Source organism: Gavialis gangeticus, unplaced genomic scaffold (genome assembly GCF_001723915.1).
Source record: "Gavialis gangeticus isolate Ggan-Ray unplaced genomic scaffold, GavGan_comp1, whole genome shotgun sequence".
NCBI lineage: Eukaryota > Metazoa > Chordata > Crocodylia > Gavialidae > Gavialis > Gavialis gangeticus.
The window spans coordinates 20,336,005-20,362,084 of record NW_017729025.1 but is presented as its reverse complement, the minus strand read 5'-3'; the positions used below and the strand labels follow the sequence as shown (position 1 = coordinate 20,362,084).

At 42.9% G+C, this 26,080-nt stretch overlaps 1 protein-coding gene across 5 annotated transcripts in view; it reads left to right on the top strand.

Moving 5' to 3' along the window:
• CEP170B (centrosomal protein 170B) overlaps window positions 1-25,894 on the top strand; it is an 86,980-nt gene extending 61,086 nt beyond the window's left edge. For 2 of the 5 annotated variants that reach the window (XM_019518479.1, XM_019518480.1), the window contains exons 9-20: window positions 1,679-2,442; window positions 4,244-4,432; window positions 4,558-4,666; window positions 5,696-7,474; window positions 10,660-10,906; window positions 13,968-14,127; window positions 18,492-18,530; window positions 19,230-19,373; window positions 21,779-21,867; window positions 22,552-22,645; window positions 23,493-23,544; window positions 25,111-25,894. In XM_019518479.1, the coding sequence (XP_019374024.1) occupies window positions 1,679-2,442; window positions 4,244-4,432; window positions 4,558-4,666; window positions 5,696-7,474; window positions 10,660-10,906; window positions 13,968-14,127; window positions 18,492-18,530; window positions 19,230-19,373; window positions 21,779-21,867; window positions 22,552-22,645; window positions 23,493-23,544; window positions 25,111-25,346 (3,902 nt within the window). In that variant the 3' untranslated portion in view covers window positions 25,347-25,894. The remainder of the gene's footprint in view (window positions 1-1,678; window positions 2,443-4,243; window positions 4,433-4,557; window positions 4,667-5,695; window positions 7,475-10,659; window positions 10,907-13,967; window positions 14,128-18,491; window positions 18,531-19,229; window positions 19,374-21,778; window positions 21,868-22,551; window positions 22,646-23,492; window positions 23,545-25,110) is intronic. The other 3 variants (XM_019518482.1, XM_019518483.1, XM_019518481.1) reach the window with 3 other exon arrangements.
• The last annotated feature ends 186 nt before the right edge of the window (window positions 25,895-26,080 follow it).

The window sequence follows — 26,080 nt, the reverse complement described above, 5'->3', positions numbered from 1 at the left end:
CCCCTCCCCCTCCCCCCGTGCAGCAGAGTCCTTCCCTTGGCAGGAAGGAAACCTCCCGGGGGGTGGGGGGCGCTTTAATTAGAGCGGCACTGAGATCTGTTCGAATTAAGGATTAAGGTGTCTGTCCCTGGGCAGCTTTAGGCTCACACAGCTGTTCCCAGGCAGTGGTTGAAGGGCAGGAGCTGCAAGTGCCATGGGACACTTTTACATGTGCTTCAGGAGTTTGGGGGGGAGGCAGTGCTTTAATTAGTGCAGCTTCAAGAACCACTCTAATTAGAGTGCCGCTGTGTCTCCTGTATCGGTGTCCTTGCGCGTAGAAATGGCGGTGGGGGCACTTGAACTAAAGCTCATTCGATGAGCTTTATTATTAAATATCGGTTATCGGATCAGTATTGGCCATATAGCTGGTTAATAATTGGCTATCAGTATCGGTCAAGAAAATCTTTATCGGTGCACCTCTAATGGTTTTCCTTTGAGGCAGGGTTTCAAACCACCTTGTCTCACTACACATTATGATGGTGCGGAGATGGAGTTCTTTCCCCAGTTCTCCTGAGAGTCCTTGAACAAGTAATTTTTATCCTCGATATTTCCGCTTTCCCATCTGTGGGGCTATCATACCTTCCCCGCCTTTCTGAACTTCACCAAAGAAAGCTGCTTCAGGGCAGAGCAGTGTTATTACTATTGGCGCAAACCAGAGTTCAGTAAGAAACAACCCTCCATCAAAAAACAGTATTAAACCCCTTCCCTAGGTCAGCAAGAACCAATCTTTTGGCAGGCATGCCACCGATTAACCCCACACCCTCTCTTAGTGCCACCCTGATCCTCTTCCCCTGTCTAATCCATTGTTCTGCTTTCTGATTCCTGTCCTGTGCTCCCTGCTTGATATTCTGCTTTTCTTTCTGCTTTCTGCCTGGTGCTCCCTACCCAATCTCTTGTTCTGTTTTCTGCTGCCTATCCCCGCCTCGGTCTGCCATGTTTCACAGCAATGAAATGACATACAGACTATACAGTGACTTTTGAGAATGCCTGGCCTTAATCCTTTGGATAAGATGCATGATTCTGCAAGTTCAGTTTTCACTTTGCTGTCAGTTTAGTTGCTCTTTGTAAAGGTGAAGCTAGAAGCTCAGAGGCATGTTTGTCAGAAGCTCTGTGATCCCACTGCTCTTTGATCAGCTTGGTTTGGATTCAGGGAATGCAATCTGGAGGGTTTTCCCCCCTCCCCCACACAATCTACAGACAATTTTTATCTTGCAACAAAAAGAAGATAACAAGATAATGTTTTACTAGTCCAGTCGCTCAGAACAGCAAAATCATTGAGTGAATTGATTTTGATTTATTTTGATTTAAACACTATTTAAAAAGCTTTTACGAAACAAAGCTCCAGGCTCCTGAAACATCATTAATATTACAGTAATGAAAACAAAGCCACAGCAGCATTAAAAATAATTATGCAGAAAAGAAACTCCACCTACCTAAGGCCAGCTATCTAAGGCAGGGAAGAAGCCCACCTTCCCTCCCTTTTAGCATTCTTGTAAATAAGCCTGTAAGTTGTCTAACGTATATTTGGAGTCTAACATATCTTTCATTACCAAAGGGAAGCTTTGGTTGTATCAGTGTTACTGAGAGGGTTACTATGAAAAGTTGGGGTAGAAATCAATTGTGTGCACTGTATTCCCAGGCAACAGACATGAAGACGGGACACAAAGTGATTCTGAAGACCCAGTTGCCCCCAAAACCGAGAAGGAGACTGCTGGCAGCGACCGCACAGCTGAACAAGCCAGGCTTCAGCGTCAAATTCGACGTGATCCTCATGAGATGCTTCACAACAAACAGGCCTTTGTCATCGAGTTCTTCGACGATGACACACCTCGGAAAAAGAGGTCGCAGTCTTTCACGCACAGCGCTCACTCTTCCCAGAGTGACACCGACCAGGGGCTGAAGGCTAAGGTCGAAAAGCGCAAAACTGTGCCTGCTGAGAAGCTAGGGGGCACGGTGCCCCCTCCTCATGTGGTCACCCAGGTGAACAAGACACCCAGCACCCCTTCTGGGCCCACTCAGAGAACCGGCTACTTTAAGAGAGAGAAGACGGAGGATCGGATCAGCAGTTCATCCTCCTCCACTTTGAGGACATCTGCCAAGACATATGGCAGCGTTGGAAGGAAGTCTAAACTTGCTCAGGATTTTGCTGCCGAATATCTGAGAGAGACCTCACAAGCAGCAAAGCCAAGCATGGAGAAGCCAGCCCCTGCACCAATGGTTGTGGCTCCACGGGTCGTCATCTCATCAGCGCCGGAAACTGGCTGTGTGCCACCCACTGATTCGAAGCTGGCCCAAATGAGGAAGAATGACGAGGAAGACAGCTTGAGCGAAACGGGTACCTACACCATTGAGACAGAGTCACAGGACAAAGAAGTAGAAGAAGCCAGAAAAATGATAGATCAGGTAAAATCTCTTGTATAGAGAGGGTTGCTCTTGATTGGCAAACTGGAACTGAACAGGGGATTTCGAGACCTAAAAGCCTGGGCTGCTGCAACTGGCTCTGAAGAGGCCAAGACTTCTTAGCTGGACTTTAGCAGACTCTGATCCCGTGTGGACCAGTGCAGGGAGGGGTTTGTAGCATGCGCTGTCAGGGGGGCTACACTATAAAGTAAGTTGGAGAGGGAGGGAAGCAGCTGATAAAGTAGCTATAACAAATCCCATCTGAAAGCAGACAAGAGCAACTTTTATTCTTCATGTCTAAATAGGATTTGGGTACAAAGATGCAAGAATGAGCTTGCAAAGGGAAGAGCAAGAGCATACTCAGAGTAATGCTTAATATGCTCAGAATCTTGGTCCTGCTGAGGCTTGTGTGTGTGAGTACGTTGACATTGTGGGACTGCTTGCATGCCCGAGCTTTTGCAGTGTTGGGGGTTATGCAGTATGTCCTTTATGTCCCTTCCTCCTGTCCTGCTCCTCTGAATACATGGGATACAGCCCAAAAGATGACTGTGCTCTCCTCAATAAGCCAGAGGAAACTGAGACTGAGGATGGATTTTCTTTACTTGGGGAGCTCCAGTCACATCCTCATTTCGTGGTTGTGGGTATTTTAGTATTTAGCTTTGCTGAAGGGGAATTGTCCATCTGCAGGACAGATGGAAGCCACCCCCTGCAGGGAAGTAATGAAGTGAGTTCAAGCTCATGAAAGCTTTGTACGTGCCTGATTTTAGTCGGTCTGTAAGGTGCATCTCTGCCCTGCCTATCGAGGCCTGGAGCAGTCATGCAAGTGATTTATGCATGAGTTAGTTTAAAAGAATGCAAAATTAAAACAGAAAAATAAGGCAGTGGGAGAGGCTTTAACTATACAAAACAACCCCCAGATCAAACCAGGACTTTTTCTAAAGCTTGGCTGACTTCCAGGTCCTCAGCTGCTGCTTATTGTTAAAAGAAAATGGGCAAAGGTTATGAAACCAAATAGACGTGGAGGCAAGTATAAAATAATCCTGTAGCAGAATCAAGTTCCCAACCTGTACATAGAGCTGCCAGGTGTAACAGTGTAGCCTTATGGCTGTTACCATATCTAGCCTCCTGCTCAGTTCCTCCCTATTGTTTTATTCACTTGCCCATCAATTTTTTCTGAAATTGGATTTGAAACTAGGGCAAGGACTATCTGCGCTGGAACTGTGCACAGCACAAGGCCTTGATCCTAGCACACACAGAGTTGATCAAGGTAGTTGAATAGAAGAATACAAGTAATTATATATTTGCAGGGCGGGGGGCACAGGCAAATGCTATTTAGTTGACCTTAGTTCTGTTCTTGCCTCTGCCACAGATGGTCTGAGACCTTGGGCATGTTTCTAAAACAACTCTGTGCTTCAGTTTATAGGGGGTTGTAAATAGAGATTATATTGATTCCATCCTCACAGGGCAGTTGTGTAAATGACTTGTGTTTTGAATTGTTAATAGACTAGAGAAATAGAATTAGACCAGTTACATTATCAGTGCCACCTCCCTGACAGTGCTCTCACCAGCTTGTTGTCTAGCACTCTGTTTTTAAATGTCTCAAGCCTAGAGATGCCTTTCTTTCTATTGAAACTCTCTCCCTAGCCTTATAGTCAAGATCATTTTCTTGATATTCATCCCAAATTTCCCTTGGTAGAAAGTGACTCTATTAGCACAGATTACAACTTCCTTGCAGGGTGACTAAAACTTTGTGGATTTTGATTTCATGGTAATTTTTCTTCTCCCCTGCCCACAACTCTTTCAGGTGTTTGGTGTGCTCGAGTCTCCTGAGCTTTCCAGAATCTCTTCAGCCTTTCGACCTATTATAAAGGGCGAAAAAGAAGAAATGGTCTCTCACCAGCTTCTAATCAGTGAAAATGGCACGAGTCAGAAAGCACCTCTGTTCCAGGCATTCACTTCAAAAAACACTAGTGGGTCCCCAGGCGAGATGCAGGTATAGAAAGGGGAGATTTGGAGGAGGGGAGTGGGCATTTCTGTATGTGTCAAATAGGACCTCAGAGCAGTTTTGCAGCAAAACCTTGTTTAAAAAGACAGTGCATTTTTAAAATATTTTTATAGATGTCTTCAGCATCTCAAGGCAGTCAAAAATGGGTCTCTAGGTGGGCAAGTCTTGCTGACAGCTACTCAGAGCCAGGATCTGCTCCCACGCAGGGAGAAGGTAGTCAAGGTAAGTGCTATACTGACACCCTTTGGGGCACTGAAGGATTTATTTAAAGGTGATGTAAAAAGGAAGGACAAATGGGACTGTACCCTTTTGTTGTTCCTTTAAGAAGTATAAAAAGATATTTTGAAATGCTCCTTTATTTTCATAAGACATGTTTTCAGTTTTTAGTAAAATATTTTTTTAGGGGGGAAAATCTCTTGGTTCAGTGCTTGCCTTCCTTTGTCTAAGGTAAGGAATGTGTCCAGTATGCATCTGAGTCATCAAGAAGTTCTCACAAAAGAAAGGTGACAGCCATAGTTGACATTTAGGGCATCTGATTGGGGGAATAAAAACTTGAGGGTAGCAAAAATAACCATTCTTCAGACATTTCTTGTGCTTAGTTATGACGCAAAAAAGAAAGTAGATATCCAAAATTTTTTCCGTAGGGAATTGTATAAAAATGTGTGTATAAAAGTGTGTGTATGTGTGTGTGGCTGTCCCTCTCAGCTGTGTTTTGTTATGCTTCTCCCAGACTATGCCGAATGTATCAAGCTATCCTTGGATTTGATGGAGCCAGTATGCCGAAGGGGGGAGTACAGCATGTGGAGCTATGTTCAAGAGAGGGATAGAACAAAGTTGTACAGTTGTGTCCAAAACTGGGAATCAGTCATGCCACCCTTTAGATAAAAAGGAGCTTTTGTCCTCACTCCACACTGCCATGAATATCTGTGTCAAGCTGTTAAAAAGCTAGAAAAATCTCTTTGTACTAGAGATCATTTCTGCAACTTGGCACATTGTACTAGAATTTTCATCCTGGACTATGCTGTTTTGTTTTTTTATCTTGGTACCTTAAGAAAATTCATTTAGATTTAGGGCCAGGTACTTAGTACTCTGACCTCAGTGTGGTGCAGCATTTAGCACATGCTTAAGTGAAGGCATAAATCAAGTACATACTTAAGTCCTTCTCTATATTGCACTTTACATGATCTAGCCCTTAGAAAATAAATACAATATTTAGCACAGCAATTTATAAATGTCTTTTAATCCTCCTAGAAAGTGTCCCAGCTCGTGAACCAGGGGAGCCAGAGATCATGGTGCCTTTAAGGACAAGAAGGCTTCTTCCCCAGCTCCCTCCAAGTGATAAATGCGACAGTCCCACACCCACAGTTTTAATTTGCCAAGACTCTTATTCTGAAGTGTCAAAGCGGAACGTCATAAAGAGTCACACTACAGAAGCCTACGTGGATCCCAGCAGCCGACTGTTCATCCAAGAAGACTTGGATCCTGATAGTCTTAGTGATGCCAGCAAATCTGATGATGGCTTTGGCTTAGAAAAAGGCAGGAAGTACAAAGAGAACAGCAACATGCCTGAGCAAGAACGGCAGAGAGGGGAGGAGGGAAAACCTGAGAGCTGGCAGCCAGCAGCTCCACGGGGTTCAAATATCAGAGCTGTAAGTGAGACAGCATCTACTTCCTTCTACATTGGCGATGAAGCAGATGAAGTTGGAGTTCCTCCCAAGATCACCCTGAGCACATCTCATTCTCGAGCAGACAAAGACTACAAAGATCAAGTGTTTCCCTTCAAGGCAGCCAGCATGGTTGTTTCTGGAAAGCCACTGGTCAAAGATGTGAATGCCTACATCAGTGCAGCAGGGAAAATAGTTGTACCCCCTCATCAGAGTCTTCCTCAAGAGCAAGAAAACTTGGCCCCAAAGGAAATGTCATCCTTCGTTAGGCAGGAAAGTTTTACCAAAGATAAATCAAGCAGTGTTGTTCCTCAAAACAAACTCCCACATATTTCAAGTCATCCCTTGCTTAAAGATTTAGATTCTACTCGGTCAAACCGTATGGACTTCAATCAGGACACCCATCTTATCCTCAAAGATACTGAAACTGCTTTGGCAGCTCTAGAAGCCAAAATACTTTGTCAAAGCCAACAGTTAGAGCCTTCAGAAGTTGTTTCTGGGCAACTTGAAGACTCCTTATCTGGGGACTCTGATGTGGACACAGCGAGCACTGTTAGCTTGGTCAGTGGAAAAAATGTCCCTGTCACTGTCCCAAAACTTAATGCTGTCACCAGCTTGCAGAAAGAAAAATCTTCCTCTGCACCATCCATGCAAGACCAGGGCATCCAACCTACTGCTTGCGAGAGGTTATCGGAAAAGCGCAAGACACTTCCTCCTGAGACAGGAAGCCGAGTTGAAATGACCAAGCGTTTCCAAATGAAACGTAGCTCTGGGACACGTGGGTCTCTGGATTTTACAGATGATGAGAGGAGCTCTAGTCTTCCTTATTTGCCGGTTACTGAAACAGCGTCCTCTGATCAAGAGCATTCTGTGGCCAGGCCTACATCCAGGAGGAAACCTTTTACTCAGACCGTAAAAGAGGAGCATAGCAAAGCAACAGCACAGAAGATCCAGCAGGTTCTCACCAGGTCCAACAGTTTGTCGACCCCACGGCCCACCAGAGCCTCGAAGCTCCGCCGTGCCCGGTTGGGAGATGCATCGGATAATGAATGTGTTGATATGGAGAAAACAGCCTCTGGGGTAGAAACCACAAGCTCATCTTCTAAGCAATCCACAGAAGCTAAGAAACTGTCCAGGCTAGACATCCTTGCCATGCCAAGGAAACGGGCAGGTTCATTTACGGTGCCAAGTGACTCTGAAACAACACAATCAAGAACAGGTTTTTCTGGGCGCAACGCAGAGCTGTATCGGAAGCCAGTGGTGTCTGAGGTTAGAACTGCAGCTAGAAAAACTGCATCAGCTGCTTCTACCAAGCAGCCTTTCAGTAGAACTCGTTCTAGCAGTGTCAAATATTCATCTTCTTCCAGTAAGTACTGTGCTTAATGTTTCTTCGTACCACCGTTCTAGAGGCTAGCATTGCTGTTACAGGAATAGCAAGCCCAGTGGCTGGCAGCCTGTTAGGAGGAAGAATTGAAAGAAAATGGGATGAAGGGAAGGGTTTGCACAGATTCTAAGAATCAGTTGTCCCTTTTGAAGTGCCACAAATTGGGCACTCCTTTACTGAGCCACCAAAAGTAGACACTAATTTTGAAAATCTTGGCCAATTTTGGCGGAGAAAGAGAATACAAGCATTTTCCAGTGTTGCCTGAAGCTTCGCTGCCTGCTTTTGAAGATCCAGGGTATGTGCATTAGCTCAGCAGGAAAATTTGTCCAGTGGCAGCTGAAGTCAGTGGTGAGTGAGCATGTTAGAAATGGTAAAGCAAGGAATAAGCAAAGGTGCAAGTAGATGGGAGGCAGTTATGGTCAATGCTGTAAATTCAAAATGCTTCATGTTTGAGAAATTCCCTTTGCTTGCTTTTATAGGTCTAAAGTACAGTCTCTAAAATGTGCCCTATGTACAGAAGCTTCATACTTGGGTCCATATTTGAGGACCATAGAGCACATGATTCTGCTATGAGCTGTGCAGACCCATTGCCTGGAAACAGTATCCTGAACATTAATATTTGGCACATTTAAATGATTACTATATGGAATAAGGCACATGAGAGATATAGCAAAATAGTCTGAGATGGTTGTGAGCATCATCTGCACTTTAATGTGATGGCCTTCTGGACCTTCCTAGTTCCAGCAGGTCAAGGAACTAAGACTGGTAACAGTTGGTGTCAGATCCCTTAGGCTTTTATGGAGGGGAAGCAAAGAGCTTTGTTGTCAGTGAAATTTGACTGGAGCTGTTAGACTTGTGGCTTCAGCCAATCTGTTTTCATAAGTTGTGTCAAAGGCCCTTGGAGTTCTTGGTAAGTGGCATTTTAACCTTTTTTTGTAAGTTAAATTATTATTTGTCCTTTTAGTGACATCTATACTCTGCATTGCATGCTAGAAATGTATTATATAATGCTGCTTGTTTTTAATTTTTACTCTTTAGCTTATCAAACTTCCCTTTTATCTTATGGGGAGGGGGTTTTTTACGCCTTTCATGCAAGTCTGTCAATGCAGAGTCTGAACAAGAGAATATACGTGGCGTTTCCCCCTGCTTTTTCTGAGAGGGTGCCGCTAGTTGCATTCTCTTTGGTTAGAACATTGACAAATCCAGAGCAATGTAAAATCATTGTAGTTCTCCAAACAGCAGATGGATACTATCCTTACATTGGATCACAGACTTCAGATATAAGAAAAAAAAAAAAAAGAAAAAAACAAAATTGTTGACCGCCACTTGTGCTAAATGAATTGGTTTTTAGTTTCCATTGCTTTTTAGCAAAGTACTAATAACTTTTCCTGTGTTTTAATTATGGTGGATAATTCTAATTCTTTCCTTTAAATTAATTACTCTAAAATTTTAACTTTCTAATTCTTTGATAGGCTTCTGGACCTTGCACAAGTTCTACATAGACTGGGGTTGTATAGTGCTGTACATAGTGCTTAATATGTGTTTTTGTACTAATGATGTATTTATTGTGAATGAACAGCCAGTATTGATTCTAGGACTAAAAAAGAAACTTATATAGGCTTAAATGTTATGTTGTCAAGGCATTTTTACTGTGATACAATAACAATTTAAATTCAATGTGCTTTGACACAAGATAGTGAAATGGATGAAGCAGACTTGCTCAAGGATGTCTTAAAATGCTTAGCTAACAAAGATTACTTCCAGCCATTCCCATGGGAAAATTAATCTTACCAACAGAGAAACAGAGTGAGATGCATGACCACAAGACATAAGATGCCAGATTATTGCTAGGCCATCTTAAAACCACTGTAAATGAGTTTTCAGGAGATTGTCAACATAACTTCAAGCATATATTCTAAAAGCATGAGGCCAGATATATTTTTTTGCATTGGATTTATGCAGCATAAGTCCAATAATGTCAGTAGACAAATTTCTGATTAATGCTGATACAGGTGAAAGGAGAATTGGGAATGCAAGAATAACCCTCTGATTCTCAAGTTTAGTGACTTTTTTTTTTTAAATTCCTTGAATTTGAATTGTGAGCAGATAGATTTTTTCTGTTAAATTTGCTCCTGATTAGAGGGCTGGAGTCAAGGTAGTCATTTGTTTTGGAAGCATTCATAGTTAAATAGTGACTGTGTGTTTGTAGTTACTATCCATATTTTGTATGGCAAATATAATGCTTTCATTTAAACTACATAAGCTATGTCATTGCAGTGGTGTTGGCTTTATTAGAATGCAGTGGTGTGGTGTTTCAATCTTGGTAACAGTGAAGCTTTTAAATGAATTCAGATCACACTTTGTCGTTTTAAATACACTGGCTGCTTTTGTGTTCTATGGATCCTCACGCCAGCATGTAAAAAAGGAAGAAATTGTTGTTAACAACTATTGTAATAGAATATGAACAATCAAACAAATCCTGGGAGCCCAGTTTTCAAAGGAAGGCATCTGACCAACATCATACTTAGATACCTAAAATAGGTATTTGGAGTCTGAACTACTTGCTTCAAAATCTCTTAGAATGAAGAGAGGTTTTTCTCTTCACTTTAAGGACCTTGGGGCTAGTATTAAGCGTTCCTTTTAACACTTCAGCAAGGACTTTGAAATCCTATTAAAGAATGGTAAAATGGAATGGAAATAAATGCACATTTTCACAAAATGAGACTAAACAGTACAGAAATCTCACTTTTTATTTTTCCTGCCAGCTCTCCTCTAAGATGCTTAGCGCACTTGAAAATTGGGCTCTCTGTAGAAAAGATTTTTGTGGGAGATTTCTAGGAATCTAACAAATTTATATGGAGTTTCTGCGTATAGGAAATGAGGCCACCCAGAATCTTTATGCCTGCTGTTGTTAATACAGATGGTACACTTTTCCACTGGAATTTTTTAGCTTCAAATTTGCAGCATTTTGGCAAAGCCATTAAAAAGTGTGAACAGTTAGTTCTAAAAAAAACTCTGGCCAACCTTTCCTTGAACAAAAAAAGATGCACAGAAACTCTTCAGACCTCTTCTCACATTCTTGGGCTAGGTTATATTACTTTGTGTGTTGCTCTTCATAGTTAGTCCTACTACTTTTCTTCATCTGAAACCAATTCATTTCTTATAAGCTTCAAGGAGGAGACTGCAGGGCTCAGATTACACTTCTACTTCCGAGGAGGAGTATGGCTCAAACCACAGCTCCCCTAAACACAAACGCTCCCATACTTCAACAGCTACCCAGACGCCGCGGACACGTGGTTCTGGGCTAAGCCGACAGAAGCACAATGGGAGAGAAACGGATGATGATGAAGACTTTGATGAAGCTGACCCCTACAACTTCATTGCACAAACAGCAGAGATAGCGGAAATTGCCAGGTGAGCTGGAATGTGATGCGTCAAGCCACTGTCAAAATGCAAGTTACCTACATTGAACATACCATCGGAGGTGGTTCAAGCACCTACATTGAACACCTTCAAGAGCAAATTGGATGCTTATCTTGCTGGGATCCTATGACCCCAGCTGACTTCCTGCCCTTTGGGTGGGGGGCTGGACTCGATGATCTTCCGAGGTCCCTTCCAGCCCAAATGTCTATGAAATGTGTGAAAGTCTGTTGGGTTACCTGGGTGTTTGAACCAGACGGGAAAGAGCAGCGGGATTATCAGCATTACAGGAATGAATGTGGTTGGCGAATAACTTTTCACTTGATTCCTGCTCATCTGATCTTTTTTTTCCCCTTTACATTGAAGCATTTAAAAATACAAATATATAAATTGAGATTTAAAGGAATTAAGCCTTACAGTACTTGTAAGGTAGGTAAGTGATATTGGTGGCCTCTTCATATCGGATGTTATACAGAGATAATGGGGATATGCCTCAAAATCACCGTCTGGGCAGATCTGGGAATAGAACCCAAGAATTTTGATCTTAGTCCTTTGCCCTGACCACTCAAACAAATTTCTTTCCTTCTCTTAAATCACATTTAAATAAACAGACTTTGAAGCCACCGAGAGCTTGTATGAAGTAGGTTCTGGAGCCATGGTGGCCATTATATAATGAGATCTTGTAACTTGGAAATGCCTGGCAGTGCACTGCTTGTCTAGGTGTGATATTGCACAATTGGATTATAAAAATGCTAGCTTTCCAGCCTTATTAAAAATTATTTAAAGAGTGCTAGCTTTCCAGAAACACAGTAGAACTGAGATCATTCGTGTCCAGATGGTTTGCAATCTGTCGTAGTAAGCAGCTGGGGCACTTTGTCAGTCCCTTGCAGATGTTAGCTGCAGCCCTGTATTCAGATCCTTTGCAAACCCTCATCTTCACCGGGGAGCGGAAGGAACCTAAAAGTATCCAGGTTCTACTGCGTAAGAATTAGATTTTGGCTGCCATGGGTTAAATACTTTCAGTTTAGGAGTCCTGTGGCCTGCAATCAGTCTTCCTATGTTATCTGTACTCTCTGTACCACTTGTCTGCAGGGATTTTTCCTTTAATAAGTGATGTTTATAAATAATTTCAACTCAATTTAAAGCTTACAGCATTTTATGTCCCCAGTGCTGTTCGATGAAAGGAGAAAAAATTGCCTTGTTGCTTCATAGCAAGATTTCTTAGGAGAGAGAGAAAGCACTTTAGATTGCAAAAGCTATAAATAAGAGGTTGCATCAGATTTGTCTGGCACGGCACATTGAACACTTTCGGGAGAACTCGGTCAAGTAGTCTGGCTCATAATTGCAGCTCTGATTTCCGCTGCTGCTCCTGAATTAACTGGGAGTGGTTTAAACTTGTCAGCAAGCGTTAAAAGAAAAAATTCCCTTTGTTTACAATGAGCGTAATCACATAATTGATGAATCCGATCACAACCGTTTCAGAAACGGACAAGTGCAGTTGCTTTGTTAGACATGCATCTCATCTAAGTATTATTTTAATTAGTGCAAATATACAACTTGTTTCAGAGGAAGTTCCTTCAAAATATTTTGGTGACCTCATGATTTTATTCCATTGCCTGACTAGTCAAAAAAACACAAAACATTAAAATGAAAGTAACCAGTGAGGGGAGATTTTATTTTTTTTAGGGGTACTGTAAAGATAAAAAAAAAAAAAACACAGCAACATCAGCTTTTTTAAAGCTGTGTTGGTAACACATACGATTGTTAGACATAATTTTTGGAATCTAAATCAAGCTTTGAAAAGTCAGTGAGGTTGGGTGTCCTCATTCTTAGGTGCTAACTGGAGCTTCCCGGGGCCCTGTGTTCTGGAATATCAGGTCCTTCTAAAACGTCTGCTTCAGGATCCTAAATCGCTAATCACTCTTGAAAATCTAAAGGCTTAGTTTGTTATCAGGCCTTTTACTTCTTTCATCTTGTTCAGTTTTGCTTTATGAGTGCTCCTACACAAGAACAGTATTTACCTGTGGGAGCTTTGAGAAGTTTACCATTGTTCTGGGGAGTCTGGTTCTTCACACAGGGGGAGGGGAAGGGTGTTTCAGGTTTTGAAGTCATTGAAATCTCAGAAGAACCTATGAAAATATTTTTTGCACTAAGTTTTTGTCAGTCTCCCGTTTTCATATGCATGGCTTTTAAAGTATAAAGGGGTTCATTTGCGGACCTTAAGGTTGATCACGATTCTAAAATAAAGCCCTTTATTTATTGGTTATCAATATAACCAAGCATTTCCTGGTGTTACATAGAGCTAGTAGGATGGGCCTCCTTTGAAAACATTATGGTTTTGAATCCCCTTCACTCTAGAGCAGGAGCGGGCAAAATGCAGCCCGTGGGCCAGATGTGGCCTGCCAGGCCATTCTATCCAGCCAGCAGGGCCCCGAAAAAATTTAGAAAAGTTAATATTTATCTGCCCCGGCTGCCTGTCATGCAGCCCTCGATGGCTTGCCAAAACTCAGCAAGTGGCTCTCTGCCCGAAATAATTGCCCACCCTTGCTCTAGAGCCCAGGTGTCCACTACTTGAGAGCCACTAGATGATTGCTGACTTCCTTTTACCAGATGCTAGGATTCGGAGGAGGCCATCGCAAGAACTGAAAGTGGTCTTGGGTGTGCTGAGTAACTTGGTGCCTCCCCTTAGCACAGGGGTGGGCAAAATACAGCCGCTGCCCCTGTCTGCAACAGCTCACCCAGATTCCTAAGTGGCCCTCGAGCCAAAATAATGGCCCAGCCCTGCCTTAGCATGTCTTGCTGGGTAGTGCTTCTCAGAGCACCCAAGAGATGGCAGCAGTGCCAAAAGTGTCTGTTCTGCCTTGGGGTGAGACCCAAAGCTCATTGTAGCCCCAGCAAAGAGATGTCATTCATATAGCTTTCAGGTTTTTGGTCCAATAAAGAATCATTTGTAGCTGCCACCGTACGCTAGTAACTCTCAGCAGGTTCATATAAAGTTCGTTGGAAGAGACAATGCTGTCTAATGGCTCTGATTGTGCTATGATATGTGCTACAGATTAAGCCAAACCTTGGTGAAAGATGTAGCCATCCTTGCTAGAGAGATTCATGATGTCGCTGGAGATGGGGATTCTCAGAGCTCTTCAGGAACTGGACCAAGTACCTCCCACAGTTCAGTGCCCAACACCCCTGCTTCTACCATATCAGCGAGGGAAGAGGTAAGAGAGCTGAAAGGGCAAAAATCTCAGCCACAAAATTAAGGGAGAGATGGGGACATTTGTGTGATGAGTCCAGGGGCTACAATGCCAGGCACTGGGGTGGGGAGGAAAGAGAGGACAGCAAAAGAACAGTGTTGATCTATTGCATGTGTGTTTTGTCCTGGCTTCTCTCTGCCCGGGCCAATTTACACTGAGGAGCAAGAATTTTTCCTTGGCTTGGCTCAAAGCACACAGTTCCCTGGCAGATTGTGGCAGATTCACTCAGTCATGGGAAAACAACAGTCTAATTTTAGTGTTCAGCAAAAAGCACAGTCTTTTGGTTGAAGGGTAAAGGAGTATGCTTCAGGCCTTGGTCTGGGAATCTTTCCGGATTAGCAGATGTAGGGGATAGGTTTCTGGGTGGTATGAGCTTGGCTTAGTGGCCTTCTGTCTCTGTAGTCTCACTGAACCATGGAGCATTGACTTAGGGGGAGAGGGAAAGAGAATTCTCCCTCTTAATGTGTCTAAAACAAAGGTGTTGGCAGTAAGCACTCTGGATGTTTACAATGTGTGCTTTTTCTTAGCAGCAGGCGTATCACCCATCCTTGTGGGCTGGATCTGGATGTGACAGTGGTGGCCTATGGGGAATAATGCAGCCATCAGTCACCTCTTACCCCAAATGCCCAGCTGCTCTGGGAGGCTAGACAACACAGTGCTCTGGGCTGGATTTGGCTCAGAGGCAGTACATTTGACAGGCTTATTCTACAGCACCACTCCTCCAAATGTTTCCAAGTACTTTGCAAATGTTTAAGTAACTCCCCCTCTGTGTCCATACAGTTTTGCCCAGGTAGGACTCCTCTCCTACTGAAAGGCAGTAGGCCGAATAATTTCTCTAAAGCAAGACTGGCCTTCTAGCTCATTCCCTTTAAAAGGGATTTGACTCTTCTCTGCTGATTTCATGGGCCCCCTATCCCACCAGCTCTAGAAGTTCCCTTTCAGATTGGCTTCTCTTTCCTTAAAAATTAGGGATCATGGTATATGCTGGTATGTACTTATATTTTTACATTTAAACCAAGGCCTGCTGTATTCCTGTTAGTGGAGGGTCCACACTGTCCAAAAAAAAAAAGAGGGCATGTTCTTAACTCAGGTTAACTGATTAGGATTAAATAAGTAGTGAAAACTAGGACAGCCAAGGGGTCAGTTTGGTTTGGCAGCTAAAGGTCAACCCCACACTCCTCTATGGGCCCCATTTGCTAACCTGAATTGAAACCAAAGTCTTGTCTTCATTGCTGCTTTAACCTGAGTTAGCTGATTTGTATTAGCCAACATGAGTCAGAAGTGCACCCGTCTGTATCACAAGCAAGTGGAGATTTGAATACTAGTGTTATTGGAAGCCTAACTATGGGGTATCTAATTTTATGCATTTTATAAAACAGGTTCAAAGAGGTGGGCAAAATTATGGCTTGAATGAGGGTAGTACCTAGATGCCCCACTGGAAGGACCCACTGCATTTACTTTGGCAGGCTCATGACAGAGTTGAGCCTGAAACAAGGTACAGTTAGTATTGTCTGCACTTGCAGTCACACCAGACCCAACTTGTAAGCAGTGGGTATTTTCTCAATGCAGCCTGAGCTGCCATCTCTTGCGTGCAAACTTCAGTTGTTTCACAATACCCTCGGGGTGCAAGATAAAGACATCTTTATTGCTCTACTTGAATAAGAGGGCTGCACCTGTAGAACTTTTTTTTTTTAAGCAGCCAAGCAATAAATGTACCATTTACTTCCCAGTTTCAACTGAAATCTTTTAATGCCTGTGAGTAATGGATAAAACCCACTTCCTGACATTATGGAGGCACATGCCTGTTTTTATTTACATGGTAATAGTAAGAGGTGGGGCACTTTGCTGAGATGCTTGACAGACAAGTTCCCTGTGATGAAATCAAGGACAACTATGAAGTAGATGGGGGGAGGAATAGAACCAAAAAACCCATTGATGCAGTGGCTGTGCTTAGCAGACATCTTGTGTGATCCAAGGTTTTCATTCATGTTTTTGAAACTTGGTCAAATGGAACAGTTTTGAAGGGGGCCCACGAGACAAAGATCCCTGGTGCCTTGCTGAAAGCCAGCCTTTAAGAAGTGAGGTGCAAGTGAGAGGGTGTCTCACTCTGGAGCCTTTAACATATTAGAAATATTTCCCCCTAATGTCTTGCTAGCTAGATCACTAGTTCTTCTTTCTCTTTCCCCCAATCAACGCTGGAAGCTAAACAAGTTTTTCCCAGGAAAAAGGAGGGATGGAAATTTTTACAAACCCCTCCTGTTATTTTTTTTAACCTGCTCTTGTCAGTACTAGAGAGCGCAAGCAGGAGTCAACTAAAACCCTTTTAAAGACTTTTGACTCGCTCCAAATGAGTTTAGATGGTACAATGTTCACAACAGTGTCAGCAGCTGGCTGGCTAATCATATTGGAAGGCCAACTATTACAAATGTAGGTGGAGCCAAGCTACATTCATGGGGAAATAGAGTAAATCAGTGGGATTTTCCAGTGACTTCACTGCACGGTTGAGGAAGCTATTAATGCTGAATGGCTTGATCTTTGCTTTACATTACTCAGGAGCACTATATGCAGACTCAGGTGGGATTTAATGAAAGTGCATAATATTTGTAGGAAATTGGATTAAAAGTAATAGGCTCATGCCTTGAGGGGAGCGAAGGGGGTGTTAAGCAAGCTTCATGTGCTGCTAAATCCCTGCTGAAATGATTATTTTAGCTTAATGCAAGAAAAGCAAATAAGAGATGTCCAAAGTTCACAAGAGAGGGATGCCAAGCAATGTTAATCAGGAAGTATTTATAAAGCAGCTTCATGTTAAATGCTACGTGTGAAGGAGCAGACAGGGGCAGAGACACTTGGATAAGCAAGGCATTATAATTGTATGAAGTGTATCAGAAGTCTGCTTGAGAAAGGACACGGGTAGTAAGCATGTGCAGAAATCGAATTCTACCACAAGGAACCCACTGGCTTATACAAAGGCAAGGGTTGGTAACCTATGGCCCACAGGTTGCATCCAGCCTGCAGAGCCTTTTGATCCAGCCCACGGACATGGGGCTTTGGTGTAATCGGGCAGCAGGGGCTTTGGCAGCAGTTGCTTTCCCATTGCTAGCATAGGGAAAAACAGCAGCAGTGGGTATAGGGGAGAGCAGCAATGGTAGGTGCTTTCCTTGCACCCATGCAAGGAAGTAATGGCAACCGTGGTGCTCTCCCTGTGTTGAGGCGGTGACAGCAGGCACAGGGAAAAGCAGCACCTCTGTGCACCTGCCAGCCTGTCCTCAGTCCTGTTCTCAGCCTTAAAAGGCTGCCTACTGCTGCTAAAAGATACTAATTGGCATCATATAGGCAAGTGGATAGGGAAATGGCAGAGCACAGTGCTTGAGAATTAATCCAGTTTATGCATCTGGGGGTTCTAGGTCCCTAGACATTGACATGATTTATGCTGTGATGGTTTGAAAGAGCTCGTTATCATTGATCTGATCATTTCTACCGTTCTAATGCCCTTGCCACTGCCTCTGCCAGCATAAGGCACTGTACGCCTTCAGACTCCTAATAAAGTTCTGCCCTGTGTTGTTCAGTTTTAATCTACAGAAATGTAGTATCTTGAATGTTGTGTACTCTTCACCTTGCATGAAACAGTCATGGATGGCAAGTCCTTTGGGAGCTATTAAATAGAATAGTTACCCTCTGACATCCCTAAACCAATGATGGCTAATGCCCAGAAGGGTATGATAGGATGGATCACTGTAGGCAGGCCCCATTCATATCTTGATCTAAAGCTTCTACTACTTGTTGGAGAAAAGATACTGGGCTAGAAAGACCGTTGGTCTGATGCACAGTAGCACTTTTTTTCTTATCTCGTTCCTTTTGGCTGGTTTATAACCCATGCCTTGCAATGTAAGTATGTGAATACTATCCAAGGCTTAAGCTTCCCCACTTCTTTTAATATTATTCTTGCAAGCTCTATGCTATCCCCATCCAAAAGCCAAAGGCACTGTTTAGAGTCCATGTTCTCTGCTGCCCAGAGTGTTGACTTCAATCAAGGATAGTCCATTTTAGTGTCATCTATTTCTTTTAGATGTAATTGCAGAATGGTCAAAAAAATCATCTCTGAGGAGTTGGTTGGTGAATACATTCTCAGTATGCTACAATGCAAGTTGATATGCTAGGACTTCCCATGGACGCATGTTGGCACATTTTAACATGCATCCCCTGGAATGCTCCTTTGGAATGCCACCTGCTCTGGTTGATACTGTACACTTGCTTTCTTGGATGATTGCTATCAAAGTCATTCTGTCAGCATTGATTTCTTTGTCCTGTTTGTTTCTGTTTTAACACAGATTGCTCGTAGATCTTTACGGCCGGCATATCCATTTCAGGTGCAATTTTCCATCCCATTGTTTTGTATTGCTGTTTCTTTTTAACAGTGCTGTTTTTCTCTTTACTGTCTCAAAAAGTTCGTCTAAGTAGCTTGATCCATTTTAACCTAACAAAGTAGTTTGTCTTATGTGTGTGTGTCTGTGCATATACGTGTGCCTTCTTTTTACTTTTATTCATTCTATTGTTAAACATTTATCAATTATTTTATTGCTTTAATTTTGCCTTTTCCATATATTGCTTCAGATAGCTTCAGCTTAACTTAAATGCTGTTTTTAAGGTTGCATTTAATCTTTCAGAGCATGACCTAGTAAAGTGTAAAATAGGCATTGTGAACAGGTCTGACTAGGGAATTATTATTTTTTAGTTCTGTCCTGAATTCATAATAGGCACACATTTTGCTTTTAAGTACTGGCTAAAGGCCCTGGTATTGCAAATCCTGTAAGTTTTTATTTATTTTTTTTTTTCCATGGGAAACTCCCAGGCATGTGTAACTGTTCGCAATATTAAGGCCTAGGTGACTTGCTTCAGAACCCATTCCTGCTTTGGAAGGGTTGGAGCTGGGCAGCTGTCTTTTGGGGCTTTTCTTAATCTGCAGTGCCTTCAGCAACCATCTCTTTGTCCATCTTGTGGGGCTTTTTTCCCCTTTTAAATCCACGTGGTGGGTAACTTTGACTGATTCATTGCTTATTATTTTCAAGCTGGTGCAGCACATTCCAGAAGCAAGTCTGAACTACCAGAAGGTGCCTCCGGGGTCAATGGAACTCAAGGATTTTGATCAAAACATGAATGATAACAGAGAAGAGGATCCTTCACGAAAAACGAGGACGAGAAATCGAGAGGAGGCAGGGTTTTCTGCTTTAATTACAAGATGGCAAATAATAATACTGAGGTTTCAGCCTGTGTATCTGTGTTTTTGAACCTGCCAGAAGCAGTAATTCAAAGAACTCAACCATTCCAGAGCCCCTGACCTTTTGTAGCCATAGAAATATGATTAAAATAATCCCTTATGCAGGGGATATAGGACTCGAAGGAGCCTCCTGGGCTATTGAGTTCAGTTCCAAGCACTTGCAAACAGCTTTTTACGCAAGCATTCCTCCAGATAAGTGGTTCTCAGCCTTTTTTGTACCAGGACCCATTTGTAAACATCAATGGCTAGTCCCGACCCAGTGCCCCTCGCTCCCGACCCACTGCACCCACACCAGGCCTCAGATCCCTAGTTTGTTGGGGCAGGGGGTGGGTGTGTAGAGTGGGGCGGGGGTTGTGTGTGGGACATGGGGGCCCCCAAACAGACCCTTGCAGGCTGGAAATCTGCCAGTCTGGAAGGGCAAAGCCACAGTTTCCCACATTTTTCTTCTTTAAAGGAGAATCCATTTTTAAAGTTTGTTCACAGCCCTTTCATATATTCTTTGGACCCACCTTTGGGTTGAGACCCATGGGTTGAGAAATGCTGCTCCAGATCACCATTTCCACACACAGCTTCACGGGCCAAAACCAGCATCACCAAGAATGCCGTACAACATGCCATCAATAAAAGCAGGGGACACAATAGCATGGCTAGTGTCCTGCTGCTGCACTGATAGAGAAGTAAGTGGTTTTCAGGATGTGCTTAGAGCAGCGGTTCTCAAACTGCGGGTTGCGAGCAGCTGTGCGTGCCACCCACTTCCGCTGCTGTGTGGGAGCGCAGGCAGCCCCCACCCCTGGCTCATTGATCGGTTGCCGGAGGGTCACAGCAGCTCAAAGTTTGAGAACCCCTGGCTTAGAGGATCTTAGGAAGAGAACCATGTCCCACACTACAGAGGAAGGCAAAAAAAAAATCCCTCAATCCTTGCTACTTTGACGGTGGGGGAAGGCTGCGTAAACGTTCGCCTTGTGTGGAATTCTGCTAGGAAAACCTAGGAAGATCTGGAGTGAGATTTTTAATACTTATTGCTGATTGTGGTGACTCATTTTTGGCTGCCAACATAACACCATCTAGAGAGGCCTCCTTTTCAGTGCTATGTGAAAATTGGGCCTTTCTCTTTCAAAATGCCTCAGACTCAGTACCCACAATAAGTTAATCACTTTTGGAAGTCTTGGCCCTGGTGATGGTTTGGTCCCAGTTACTGTTTGTGGCTTGAGATTTTGTGTTTGCTGCCCAAGTCACTGAAACTGCTGATGGACCAAGGTCCCAGTGAGGGACAGCAGAATCTGGCCCTTCCTACCTAGCTTTTGTGCTAATCTGGAGTGTTCTGGTGCTCCCAACTTCTTGTTTTCATTCGAGTCTTCATTGAAACATTACTCCATGTCCTGTCCCCAGTGGTGCCTCCTTGAGGGGTAAAACACAATGTGTGAATGGGACGTGCTGGTTGCAGACTTATCTAAGGTTGGCAAGCCAGTCAATTGACTGGTCAAGTATTGTCAATTGACTGCATAATTTTGACTGGTCAAAGATCAGTTTACAAAACAAACTACATTTTTTTTTGTATTTTTCTTTACAGAAGTATGACTTTTAATTGGATTTTTTTGCCACATTTCATAATGGACAATTTGTGTGTTTCCTGTGTATTATGTGGACCTATTGGCAATTTTTTACAATTTTTGATCAGTGTTTGACTGGTCAATTGACCAAATGTTATTTGATCAATCAAATACCCAACCCTAGACTAATATGAGGTCATTTGCTTGAACTACAAATACATGGGAACCAGTGATATATAACATGCGTTTTGTGTGCTTCTGGCTAGATGTGTTGTGAATGTAGATGGCATAGGCTGATGTAACAAGAATATAAAGCATTTCTTACTGAGACCATGAATACTGGGTGGTAACCAGACATGATTGTTTGTTAACATAAAGTTGTAGCATTACTTTAACAGCTTTGGTCTCAGAAAACCAACTTGGATTTGATTTACAGTAAAGCTATAAACTGTTTTGTGTATGGTTTTTAGTTGCTTGTTTTGGCATTTTAAAAGCATGGGAGGTCTTTGGTTTTAGAAAAAGAGACGCTTACCCAGTTCTGAACCCAGAAACAATTCTGCAGGCCTCTGTTCCTTGACTCTTAAAATAAAATCTTAGCAGATTAGTGCTAATCCTCTCAGGGAAGTGCTACAGCAAAGCTGTATTCTCCCTCATCTCCCTTTGAACTTTAAATATAGATGAAGCCTCCCTTGGAATTATGTTCTGTCTAAATAGAATAATTTGTCAAAACTGGACTATAAAAGCAGTAACTTTGGAGGATATTTTTTCAGTCTGATCTGTTTACCTTTAGGTCATCTTTGACAACCTCATGTTGAACCCAGTGTCACAATTATCCCATACAATCCGTGAAAATACAGAAAACCTGGCTGAAAAAATGAAGTAAGTATTTCACCTTGGATTTGAAATGTATGTTTGCTGTGGAGTTAGTGTGAGAAGCGGAGGGGGGTTATTAACTGCTTGTGAAAGACACTGGATTGACATCCTTGTGAGGTGTGGTTGTCTGCATACAGAAGGGGAACAGCACAGGGAGTAGAACTAGAAATATGGCCATTAACTTTCCACTCTCAATCGATTTGTCCTGTAAGACAGTCTGTGCCTTAATTACCAAAGTCCTAATCTGGCTGCCTATAATGCTGCCTGAGGAGGTTGGCAAAAAGCCACACACTTTTCTGTACGTGACTTGACAACTTAGTCCTGGACAACTGATGACACTTTTTAGTGTGGGCTGCCTCCAGTGGTACATCTTAATTTTGCTTTAAAGAAGTCTCCCCTGTAGAAAGAGGGGAGTACATTCTCCACTCCATTCAATGTACTGTCCCCTGTTCCAATTTCATCAAGAGTGCAGATCATGAAGAATGGATTTTGGGATGCCTTCTTGGGGTCGGATTGTCAGTCCATAGAACAGCCATCAGGTGGGAAATGGTTTGGGGTTGTTTCTGAGTTGCAGTCAAGAGGAAGGTACATCTACTGGGCCCCTTGGCTGTGTTTTGTGTCTGCTTGATACTGTACACATGGCTTACTTTACTGGCGTTTTCACAAAATGTATGATCTTGTGCGCTTCAGAATTCTCTTTCAGAACTCTGAAAGGACCTGGGAGGAGATGGAGGCCAAAATTAACTCTGAAAATGAAGTGCCAATTTTAAAGACCTCAAACAAGGTAAAGGGTTTAACAAGAAAATAAGGGGCTGAGAGACTTGCACAGCACCATCCTATGGACTTAGGGATTCTCGAAACAGATGCATGCCTTTATCTTAACAAATTTTAATGGTGTTTCAGTACCAGAGTCTCTTATACTTTTTTGTCTTCATCTCAACACCTAGTAAGTGGCACATGATCATGGTTGGGAAAGGCATTCATAAGAAACAAAAGTGGTGAGCTTTGAAGTCAACCAAATGACTTTCCTGGATTGTTAGTCCAAATGTATACCTTGAACTTTTTCCTTCTTCTGTTTTAAGATGCGACTGTTAGTTATCCTTGATGCAGGTGGGACATAGGCTTTTTACCATTATGTTCTCTTCTTCTATAGAGATTGGGTGCCTGTGACAGACACCTGGTTTCACTTAATGGGATTCCCCGCAGGAATAATGTGAAGCCTTAAGCATAATCTTAATTTTAAGTATGTAAATAGTTCAGATGATTCAGTGAAACTATTCATGCTTAAAGATGCGTGTACATCTTTAAGAGCAGGATCAAAGTGTCTGTACTTGCCAACCCCTTTGTATTATTGGGATTCATATGCCTGGCCAGCAGCTGGAATCCCAAATAAAATAACTCTTAACATTTGTATGAGCAGCCTGGTAACATTTAGCAAAGTATGGTAGCCCAAACCCAAACAAGCCTTCATACATAGATACAAACTTTGTTGTCTGATAATAAAATAACTGAGTTTGAATTTACTTCATTAGAAAAAGGTAAAAAAGTTAAGTATTACATGTAGACTTGTTTCCTGAGTGAAATGAATGTTTGGGTAATTAACTGATCTTCTTGGCTTCTTTCATGTCTAGGAAATCAGTTCTATTCTAAAGGAGTTAAGGAGAGTTCAGAAACAACTTGAAGGTTGGTAATTTACAATGTTCTCAGTTGGTCTCTTATATGTAAGTGACTTTTACTAAAATATTCTAAAATCCTTTAAGAAGATTTATTGGTTGGTTTGTCAGTTTAAGCTTTCTAAATGTGAAGTAGTCTTATTCAGAGTGTACATGTTTGTGTGTGTGTGTGTATGTACAGATTAAGTGGTGGGATTTTTTTCCCCTACTTCAAATGTAAAGAGAAAATTGCTGATTTCTGGTAGTTGGAAATGATTGCTGCTGAAACATTTTATTCAGGTCTGTTGCAATTTCACTACAACATGGAGTAAAAAAAGCTTCTCATCTTTGAAACAGGCAAATGGTTGGCAACACTTCAATCAATTTGCCATATCTTGGAGTGTTAAGCAAGCGTTTGTGTTGGCTTGAATTGTGTATGTAAAACTCCATGCTGTAGAGATACAAACGTTTTTGTTATGTCTCCAGTCAAGATTACATGTAAAAATCTCCTGATTGATGAATGGTTGGACCCTTGCACTTTCTTGTAGAGGTTCACTGATAAAAGGAAAATTGACATTATTGGCAATCAGCTTTTTTTTGGCTGATGTGGCTGATAATGCTGCTGATTAAATGCCCTGTGCATACACGCAGCCAGGCCTGCAGCCCAACAACTTAGAGAGCAGTTCCTGGCTGGTAAGTCTTTAGAGGGAAAGAGGCCTGGGGACAGCAGATGAAGACCCTTGTGGTGAGGAAGGGAGTGGGGCTGGGGCAGGTGCTGCCCAGCTATGGGTGGGGTTGGGTGGGGGGCAGTAGTGGAGCTGCTGGCTCATCTGGGGGGTGTGGATCCTGCTGCTTTGCGCACCCCAGGGAAACGCATGTGGGGGGGCATGTGCCCCCCGGATCTGTGCGCAGGGCAAGGGCAGGCTGCTTGCTTCAGGCTGGAGCTCAGGAGCTGCACTGGGCACTTCCCAGTGGCTGCGCTTGGGCCAAGTAGGGCAGATGGCAGTGGCGCTGGGAGGGGGGCTACGGGTGGGGGGGCTAGAGCCACCTCTGTAGCCCCCCTCCCAGTGCCACCGCTGCCACCCACCTGGCCCAAGCGCAGCCACTGGGAGAAGTGCAGAGCAGCGCATTAGTGTGCAATAGCACACAGATCCAGGGGGCATATGCCACCCGTACCACCCCTGAGGGCGCACACAGTGGTGGGAATCGCCCTCCTGGACATGCTGACAGCTGTGTCCCATGCCCTTCCCTGCCCCAGCTGGACAGCACCTATCCCAGCCCCAGCCTCACTCCCTCCCTCACCACAGGGACCTCGATCTGCTCTCCATACCCCTTCCCTACAGCAGATTTACCAGCTGGACATTGATCTCCAAGCTGCTGGGCTGCATATCGGTAATTGGTATCAGCCCAAAAAATCTTTATTGGTGCTCACCTACTTTCTTGTCCCATTTTCCATTTGGTCCAGGGTTAATTTTACAGAAAATGGAGTGCTGTGGCTAAATAAGAATTACCTAGTTTTGAAAGTGAGAATTTTTTCTTTTTAAAAAATTTCCTGAATGTTGCTAATCTCTTTCTCTCTCTTTTCCCCTTTCCACAGTTATAAATGCAATCATTGACCCCACTGGGAACTTGGACGTGGTTGCAAATAACAAAGCATCCTCTGCTGCTAAACAATCTAGTGCTCCTCTGGTCAGGACTGTTAACATGGCTGGGTCTACACTGGAGACTTTGTCCCCAGTTCAGATGAGAAACTACACTCAGAAATCGAACTGTGCATCTTCTAGCTTGCAGGATTCTAACTTCATTTCAGATGGAAAGAAATACGTGATCTGACACACTATTTTGTATTGCAGTCCTATTGTAATTTACTGTGGCGTTAGTATTGTGTACGAGTGGTTGTGGACAGTTATTGTGTGGAGCAGTTGTTTAGATTGCTAACACGTTGCACAAAAAAAAAAGATCTATGCTGTGTGGGTGAATGGCAAGTCTGTGTATGCCTTTTAATCAAGACTAGCACTGTGGAGCAGCACATATTCAGCATAGAGGCAAGCTATGATTTTGAGAAAGCAACTCACTTCAATTCTTCTGACGTGCCATAAAAATAACAGGCTTTGTATATCCTCCATTCACTACTGCTGAAGCTCTAAAGTGTTCTTGCATTAGCCTGTTTATAGCGTTGTTTCTGATCGGTTATAATGAAGCTCTTTGAAAAATATATATACCTTTTTTGGTCAACACTACATTTTTTTAATTGAAACATGGTGCATTACTGTTCTGTAGGAATCAACTTGCATGTCTTGCTGTGTGATGATGCAGTACAGTTGGTTTCTGTTTTGGTTGTATGGAAAACGTTTTCAGTGTTTTTGCATACAAAAGAAAAAGGAACCATTTCGAACATATCTGCATCATGCTTTTGATCCAAAAAAGATGGTTTGGTTTGGTTTGGATTTTTGAGTCTGGGGAGTGTGTACAGATGGATTACAGTGAACTAGTAGGATTATGGAATAAAGAGTGTGAACAGGAGAGGGAGAATGGGAGGTGTGAGGCATGCACCTGTTTTAAAACCC